The sequence below is a fragment of the Nicotiana sylvestris genome, chromosome 7, assembly GCF_000393655.2.
Source record: "Nicotiana sylvestris chromosome 7, ASM39365v2, whole genome shotgun sequence".
NCBI lineage: Eukaryota > Viridiplantae > Streptophyta > Magnoliopsida > Solanales > Solanaceae > Nicotiana > Nicotiana sylvestris.
Genome location: NC_091063.1, coordinates 13,028,704 through 13,037,635, shown reverse-complemented (window position 1 = coordinate 13,037,635; position 8,932 = coordinate 13,028,704). Strand labels below are relative to the sequence as shown.

Genomic DNA, 8,932 nt, shown 5'->3' with positions numbered 1-8,932 from the left:
TCAAACAATCGAAATAATTGCCCGGGGTTCTAGAGATATATTGAATATTAATGAACTGTTTGGTGGAAAATTTATGGTTTGGGAGGTAATTTATGTCACGTACTACCAGTAGTTCCAAAATCGAGAAAAGCATAGACTATAAAAGTTAGCTTGCCAAAGTTATACTTCCGGCCTCAAATGAAAAAAGATTCAATTAACAAGAAATATAAAGTAAGAGCAGATCCAGTATACAATGTTTTCTTGCTTCGCATCGGAAACAAATAAGAACATCCAATAAAAGATGATTTGTTTCTTCTTGAACACTTTGTTATCAATCCAATGGTAATAGTAGTGCATTTAATAAGGAAAATATTTCTATCATTAGATTAAAACGTAATTTGTGCAAATCGCATGATAGAATTAAAAAAATATATCTTTGCTAGCAGAAATGAATATGTTGATCAACTAATAAAATGTTGATTGCAAAATTTTATAGTCAAAACAAAATGTTTTTTGTTTTTGACTCAGAAGAAAACGGTACCAATAATTATTACCGAGAAGAACGCTTTAATACTTTAATACCATACATGTTTGTTGGCAAATATATTATCTCTTACGTATGTTAGTGTCACCAAATATATAATAAACTAAGTTAAAAGTGATATTCCATTGTATAAAGATTAATTTTGAAGAAAAATAATGCCCGTCCTGTTACTAAAAAACTTAGATACGCCGAATAACTTATGTAATAGCACACAGATGGTATATAGAAGTTTTGACAAAAACACCATACATGCAAAAATTATGATACTGGTCAATGTGCTTCTAAGTATATTCTTATCCCTGAATTCAACTTTCATCTTCCGAAACTAAGGAATATCTTTTTAAATTTGTGTGAAAATAATTTTTAGTATTTTATATTTTACAAATATAATAAATAAAGCACAAGGACAAACATCCTAAATATTAGACTATATTTATCGCAATATATTTTCTTGCACGAACAACTGTATATTGCACTTTCAAGTGGGATATAAAGATCGACAACAAGAGTTCTGGTTAAGGCAGAGCAACCAAAGCATTAGGAGAAAGCATACACAAAAAAATATTGTCCACAAAGAAGTGTTAGTTAAGATACCATCACATTAAATACTTTTAAACTAAAATACATAATTATTTAACTAACAAGACAAAATTAAAAATTTGTGTAAGTTTTTGATGATGTCTTTTAATTTTAAATTTATGTATTATGCTAATGTAATAATATTTTTCGGCAATTAGATGTTTGTTGTATTATTATACATAAAATTTCTCTCACTAATTAAATTTTATTGTTTCTTTATATAAATAAATATTTAATTATCATGTATCATTATTAACGTGCAACGCACGTTCATAAATACTAGTATATAATAAGGGACAATGAATTTTTTTTTTGTCGTAGCTCCTTGGACTAAAGTTGAAGAAGGTAATTACGAAATATTACAGCAATATATATTACTTGAAATCGGTTTCTTAACAAGAAAATAGAAACAAAATACGTAATTATAGTATTTAAACCATATGAGAGGTAATTAGTATTACTAAAGCAAACCAAGAGAGTTTTTGAAATTATGTCTATAAATAATCAGAAGAATTAACCCAAATTACCGTTCACCTAATTGCTTAAACTAAAATAGCCGATGAATGTATAGTATATACTTGATATGTTTATAGCCGTATACAATCTACGTATAATCTATTTAACCGTAAATGGTAAATCCGATGATTATCCATTTGATATTTAGTATTAAGCTTGGGCCCGGGCTCAGCACAGACTTAACAATACTAGTTTATTTAAAATTATGAGAAAGTTGGTACTAAGTCCTGGTGATTTGTTGGGACATGTATCAAGCATTTGTGGGAGAAATTCAAAAATAGTCAGATTTACAGATGGTCGTTCCCAATTTCAAAAATAATCGAAATTTAGCTACTTTTCATGTAAAGATAGCGAAAACACTGTTCAAAACCCGGAAAATACGCCAGTATATTATGCCGGATAAGTATACTTGAACTCCAACATATTATACTGGAGTTCCAAGATAAGTATGCTGAAACTTATGCTGGAGTTCCAGCATAAGTACACTAGAACTCCAGCATAATATACTGGAGTTCCATCAAGTATACCGGTCCAACATAATATACTGGAGTTTGGAGTACCGGTGCTCCAGTCTCCAGTATATTATACTGGAGCCAGCAAAGTATACCGGTCCAACATAATATGCTGGAGTTCATACATAGGTGCACCGAACTCCAGTATATTATGCTGGACCGGTCTTTGCTGCAGAAAATAATGGCTATTTTTCATTAACTTGGTAAACGCTGGCTATTTTTGAATGAACAGTCCGAAAACTGACTATACCGTGCTATTTTAACGCATGTCCATTAAAAACTTCTAGTGATCCGTCAACATATTCTCTAGGACTTAGGGCAAGCCCATCCATCAAAAACTTTGATTGATCCGCAACATATTTTATACTAAACTCCTGGTGCTCCAAAATTGAACTCTAACTTCTGACTCATAAGCTATATTCACACAACTTAATAAAATAGAGGCAAAATTTAAACTATGGCACCATAATAGCTTATTTGCACGAATCTCCCCATGAGATTCCTAAAGCCTTGATCAAAGATTTCGAGTTCGTTCGAGTTCTGATTCAAACACGAATTTAAATTAATTGGATCAATAAATCTCGATACCATATTACAAAAAACAAGAAAATATAGTGTCAGTGTGATAAAAATCTAGAGAGTTACGATTAAACAAAAATAGACAGAAAGATACAAAGAGAAAGGGAAAATGGAGAAATGGCCAACAAACAAAGTTGGCGGTTAGATTTCTTTACTCTGCAGTCCTTGTATGAAGAACCAAAACTTTCAAAACAGTAGTCCAACAAAATGATACGTCAATTTGATACACTCTAGCTTCTGGCTCTTTATTGCCGTCCCAATATTCTATTATTCTGTTGTTTTTACTTTATCAAAATTAAAAATGGGTTCTTTCCCCCTTCTTATTATTATATCCACATTCAAGAACTCCTCCCATTTCACCTACCAATTCTTAATATTGGAAAATGAAGAGGTATAGAAATGGAGAAATATGGGATTTTGAGCAAGAAATGCAGCAGCTTTTAGGAGATGGTTTTTGTGAAGAAAGAGAAGTGATATTGGGATTGGATGGAGATACAACTTGTACTGTCTGTGTTTGTATGCCTCTTCTCCCTTTTGCTGATTCACTACCTGATCCTCCTCCTATTCTCTCACGTGCAGTTGCTGGCTGCTCCAATCACAACAGTGTGGGAGGTATTTACACTTTGGCCTTTCTTTTTTCTTTTAACATAATCTGAAATATTTTGATATAGCCGATCGGCTACTTGTTTAGGATTGAGGCGCAGTAATAGTAATAGTAGTTGTTGTTGTTATGTGTTGCAGCACTGGTAGTGATAATAATTAAAAATGACATGTTTCAAAAATAGCAAAAATCAGAACTTTCTTTCATTGGGATTTAGAGATGTATTATATATTTATGTGAAAGACATGAACTAGATAAAAGCAACGGCGAATTCAACAAGGATGTTCAAAACTTGAACACTCTTTGCCTCAAAGTCTATTTTTTGACCAATAACAAGTATAATAGTTTACCCTATACAAGTATAATTTTTCGGCGAAGGGTGCTCAGTTGACCACCCTTGGCCACACATAGCTTCGCCCCTGGATAAAATATAGGACAAGGTAGAAAAAATTAAAAAGGAAAGAAAGCTGAATGCTTTAAGTTAGTTGTATTGATATAGGTGAAGCATGCGTTCCAACTTGTTTGGGATTGAGGCGTAGTTATTGTTGTTGTTATGTGTTACAGCACTACTAGTGTTACTAATTAAAAAGGAGTTGTACCACAAGTAGCAAAAATCAGAAAATTCGCTCATTCGGACTTAGAGATGTGCTATATATTTCTCCGAAAGACATGAAGTAGATAAAATAGGAAAAACCAAAAAAGGAAAGAAAACTGAATGCTTCAAATTAGTATTTTAAGTTACTGTGACTCAGTGAAAAAAGAAAATTAAGCGATGCTATGAATTATCACTTCCGTTACTGTTTGACTAGACACATAGTTTAAGATGTGAATCTGAGTCATGCATTATATGTACTGAAAAATTCGTCAGAAAAGAATCTTACGATCGAAGTTTAAAATTTTATTGTTTAAATAAAATTGAATTCTGCACCCAATGGTGGGGCCTAGGGGTCAATGAAGTGGGAGTAAAACCATGGGGTTTTAGGTTCAAATTCCAGCAGAAAAATATATTACTAGGTGATTCGTTCCCATTTCCTAAGCCGTGATGGACAAAGTTAACGGGTACCTGTGCTGGTTTGAGGTAACAGGAGAGGTTCCTGATGGAATAGTCGAGATGCGACCGTGTCCTGATTTCTATCTGTTTGAGGAAATAGATTGAGCAGTAATCTGTTTGTTGGAGCGGAAAACAATTATCTTCAGTTAAAGAATGCTTTTATGCTTTCTGTGTAGACGATTGTTTTTTCATTCCAATTTCATCTACTTTATTTAAGCATCAGTACTCTGCTGCCCATAGTTCTCAATAGATATCTGCTTACAGAAACTGCCGCGAGGGATGCTCTAGAGCTAGTGATGGCTGATGCTCTTTCAAAAGCAGGCTCAACACGTTTCTGTGTACAAGCTGTTTGTTTGGCTGTCTCCGGTGTCAACCATCCAACAGATGAGGAACGGATACTTAACTGGCTTAGGTATGCTCTCAAAAGTTCGTACTTTATAGTCGTCTTTCCATATTAAAATTTTCATGTGCTTTACTGTATGCGTCGAGCACTAGTGTCTAGTTTCTAAATGCTGTGTTCATAGCGTGCCCTATGCTGCTACAAGGTGAAATAAAGTGCAATTAGAGATGAGATACTGCTTTCGGTGAATATCCAAATCTATTAAGTCTGTCTGAAATGGTTGGAAGTTTAGAAAATGATTATACTATAATCTTTAATGAAAACTCTTTCTAGCCATTGAAGATGCATTGCGTCGTCCTTTGTTCTTCTGCTAATCGGAGGCATGGCTTTATAAATCACCTTTTGGCACAACATCTTGTGAGTCGTGGCTGGAGATTCTCCTACATTTCTCTCCCTGTCTTCTGTACTTGTCCTTGCTCTTTATTTGAATTCATCATGCTGCTGTAATCTGCTATATTTGATGATTTTCTTTTCCTTGAATTCATATTTACTTACATACACTTTTTATCTTTTTCTAAACTTTTTCCATTAATTTTTTCTAGAGAGATATTTCCCATCCATGTCCAGTTCTTTGTTCAGAATGATGCTGTGGCAGCTCTTGCAAGTGGAACAATGGGAAAGCTTCACGGGTGTGTCCTTATTGCTGGTACAGGAACTATTGCTTATGGTTTTACTGAAGACGGGAGAGATGCTCGAGCTGCTGGTGCTGGGCCTGTATTAGGAGATTGGGGAAGGTATGCATTTCACGGCATCACTACATTTGTCATCTTATTTTCATGTGTTGAAGTGCTATTTCATCCTTTTGGCTTCTTCTCCCATTCCCGAACCAAACATGAGCCTTTCGATTCATTTGGCTCTTTAGATCCAGATAATGCGAAGTGATGGGTTGGTTTGAATTGAACAGAAATTTGAAATTCTGTTTTCATAAAGCACAACCGGTGTACTCAGCGGCTTGATCGAATCAAGCCTGATCAGGCAGCGTATTTTTTTTTTGAAATGAGGTCCTCGGTAACGCGACATAAAGACTCCTAATTCTTATTTAGTATTTCAAATTAATTCTTATTTCCGTTTAGTTTATTTTTTATTGAATTTTATTTTACAGAATAAACCTGAGCCGTGCTTTACCTCTCTATCCCTCTGGGGTAGGGGTAGGGGTAAGGGTATGCGTATACTCTACCTTCCCCAGACCTCACTAGTGGGATTCTGCTGGGTTATTGTTGATGTTGAAACCTAAGTCGTGCTTGCATTTTTCATTGCACACGGCAACTTTACATAAGACAGAGTTTGGTTCGAAGATTCGACATTTTTGTATGATTTCTCTTGCGCTGCCCTTTCCAATGGTTCCGATTCAACTTATAAGACTTTAAAACAATTAGAAAATTACAAAAACGAAAGATTCAACCTTGCAAGTCCATTTTCTACTGTGAAATGAGAGCCAATAAAAGTTATTGCTAACGATGCTTCAATATTTGAGATATTTGGCTGACAACTAGATATCGATATGGGCGCTTTCATCTGAATTTTGTTCCCTTAGTTTGCTGTCTCATGTTTAAGCTTAAAGCATTATTAGTGGAAGTTACTGTCTTTGGTTACATCTTCCAAACCTGATACCAGATTCCATTACCAATTGTCATTTTTAAGTTTCCAATTGTTTATGCTGTTTCAAACTACCTTCCTCTGTATCCCACATTTTATTTTGATCCAGTCCGAGATATTTTGTTATTTAAATTTGTCCTATTGATTTACCTAGGCAGCAACGGTTTTATAAATTTTTTTGGTTGTTGTACTTTTCCTGTATTTTGTTAAATTTAAAGATCTATTTCTTGTTCACATGCAGTGGATATGGTATAGCTGCACAGGCATTGACTGCTGCAGTTAGAGCCTATGATGGTCGTGGTCCATACACTGCACTTACGCCAAGTATTCTACGGAAGCTGGATCTTTCTTCTCCTGACGAGCTTATCGGGTACTTGGTCAAAATTTGAACTATTCATCTCATGAACTTTTCTTATGAGCCAGTTGTTCTTTTAAGTAATTGCCTCAGACATGAAAAAGTTCCTCATATAGTCAAAATTTGTTATTGAAAAGATGCATGCTCATTTGTGGACTAGCATTCATTACTCATGTTGTTATGAGTTTTTTCTTTCTGCTTTCGTTTTTAGATGCACAGGGAACACATTTGATCTTGATACCTTAGATGTCAAAGGAACAGTATTTGTAGCATTCACCAGTTGCTCTGGTAAACATGCATAATGATGTTATGTATTTAGCTTTACAAGCTTATGTTCATGTTGAATTATGAGTTATCCTCATCTATTCGAGATAAATAATAATACTTTGAAGTACTTAGGTCTTCTTGAAATGCTTTTCTGTTTAGATACTTCTATTACTTCTCATAGCTTCTTTTGGGGGGGTTGATTCTCGGATGTGTATTCACGAGAACTCTTTGGGTCAGAACATTTTTTGTCCTTTGATTTTCAGGTGGACTTATTCAGATCCATCTTGGGCTCGGATTGCTGCTCTTGTTCCAGTCGTAGTGTCCTGTGCAGAGGGAGGTGATGAAGTAGCAAATAAGATATTGAGAAATGCGGTTCAAGAATTAGCTTCGAGTGTTAAAGCGGTTGTTAGAAGACTACACTTGTGTGGTGAAGGTATGCTGTCAATCGTTTAATCCATTGCAATAGGACTATAGTTACATGAAAATGCTTGATATTTTTCATATCTCTACGACTGTATGTGTCTGTTGTAAACTCTCTCTGTATTTATTACCTCCAAACACCGAACTTAGCCTTGAAACAATATCAGAAGCTCTTTACAGATGTTCTTTTTTATGTGTTGTCAAACTTGTTTTACCTAAGCATTTGTGCAAAACTGTCCCTCGACGTGACTAACAAGTTGATTTTGAATTAAATTCTCTGTAGACGGAAATGATCCTTTTCCTCTTGTTATGGTTGGGGGTGTTCTTGAAGCCAACAATAAATGGGATATAGGAAGAGAAGTGATTAACTGTATACACAAAGACTTCCCCGGGGTTCATCCAATTTGTCCGAAGGTAAGTGTAATTTCCCCGATAATGCTTAATATAGTTTCTTGATATTGAAAAGTAAAAGGTTTATACATTTCTTAGGAGTTTAACTTCCATACCCTGACACTATCCAAATTTTTTTACGCTGCCATGCTACGTAAAAGATAATTATAGGTACTATCCATTATAAATAGGATTAGTAACTTGGAAAATAAGGTAGGTAACTTGCCACAACAGGTGAAAATACAATGATAGTGTAAAAGTTATTCACATTTCGCTGCATATAAGTTGAATGCTTCCTAAAAACTATCGTGGAACATGCAAAATGTTAACTGGTTTTGTGACATTGCATCACTATGCTACCACCTAGCATAGTAGTGTAACTCACCCAATTAGTCATCTCGAGCCGTGCAAGAGGATGTCTACATCACACCTTTTGGGTTGCGGTCCTTCCCCCAATCCTGCGTGAGCGCACGATGCCTTGTGCACCGGGCTGTTTTTTTTTTTTTTTTTAAATTTACTCAACTTTTGGTGATTAGGTGGAACCTGCCATTGGGGCTGCTTTGCTTGCTTGGAACTTTTTGGCTAGATATAGTCGATGAGGGACCCTAAGAAGTGAGACATATTCTTCTTAAAAAGAGTTCAATCAATTGTACAGCAGCAAGGATGAATTGAAGGCCATTTTCAACATATAATCCACAAAGGAAGAAAAGTGAATTTTGTTTGTTCATTTTCTGTTATATAGGTTTTCTTACTCTTGCTTAGGTTCACATCCTCTCTTTTTGTTTTCCCTGTTATTTGGTATTAGTTAGTAAATGTAACTTGCTTATCGAGATTAGTTATGTTCTACCCCTATTGACAAGGGTTATGTTACCTCCTCCCCGAGGCGGACCCAAGATTTGAAGCTGGTGGGTGCACTTTCGGATTCAACCAAAATCTACTTTGCATATAGAGTACTCACTACTAATATATCACTATTTTCTAAAGACATATATATGTGTATATGGAGTTTTTGCCGAACTTTACGGGTGTCGGTGACCCCTATTTGTATAGCATAGGTCTGCCCCTGCCTCCTCCCTGTTTTTCTTTTCCCACTCTCCATATGATTGAGAAGTGGCGCAAAAGCGTGTCACACTTGAGATTTGA

General features: G+C 35.2%; 1 protein-coding gene across 1 annotated transcript; it reads left to right on the top strand.

The window, feature by feature from the left end:
* Positions 1–2,745: 2,745 nt before the first annotated feature.
* Positions 2,746–8,735, top strand: LOC104215923 (uncharacterized). Its single transcript, XM_009765861.2, has 7 exons — positions 2,746–3,321; positions 4,626–4,773; positions 5,304–5,495; positions 6,599–6,727; positions 7,243–7,412; positions 7,683–7,813; positions 8,326–8,735. The coding sequence occupies exons 1-7, from the start codon at positions 3,093–3,095 to the stop codon at positions 8,386–8,388; spliced, it is 1,062 nt and encodes a 353-aa protein (XP_009764163.1). The 5' UTR covers positions 2,746–3,092; the 3' UTR covers positions 8,389–8,735.
* Positions 8,736–8,932: the final 197 nt, after the last annotated feature.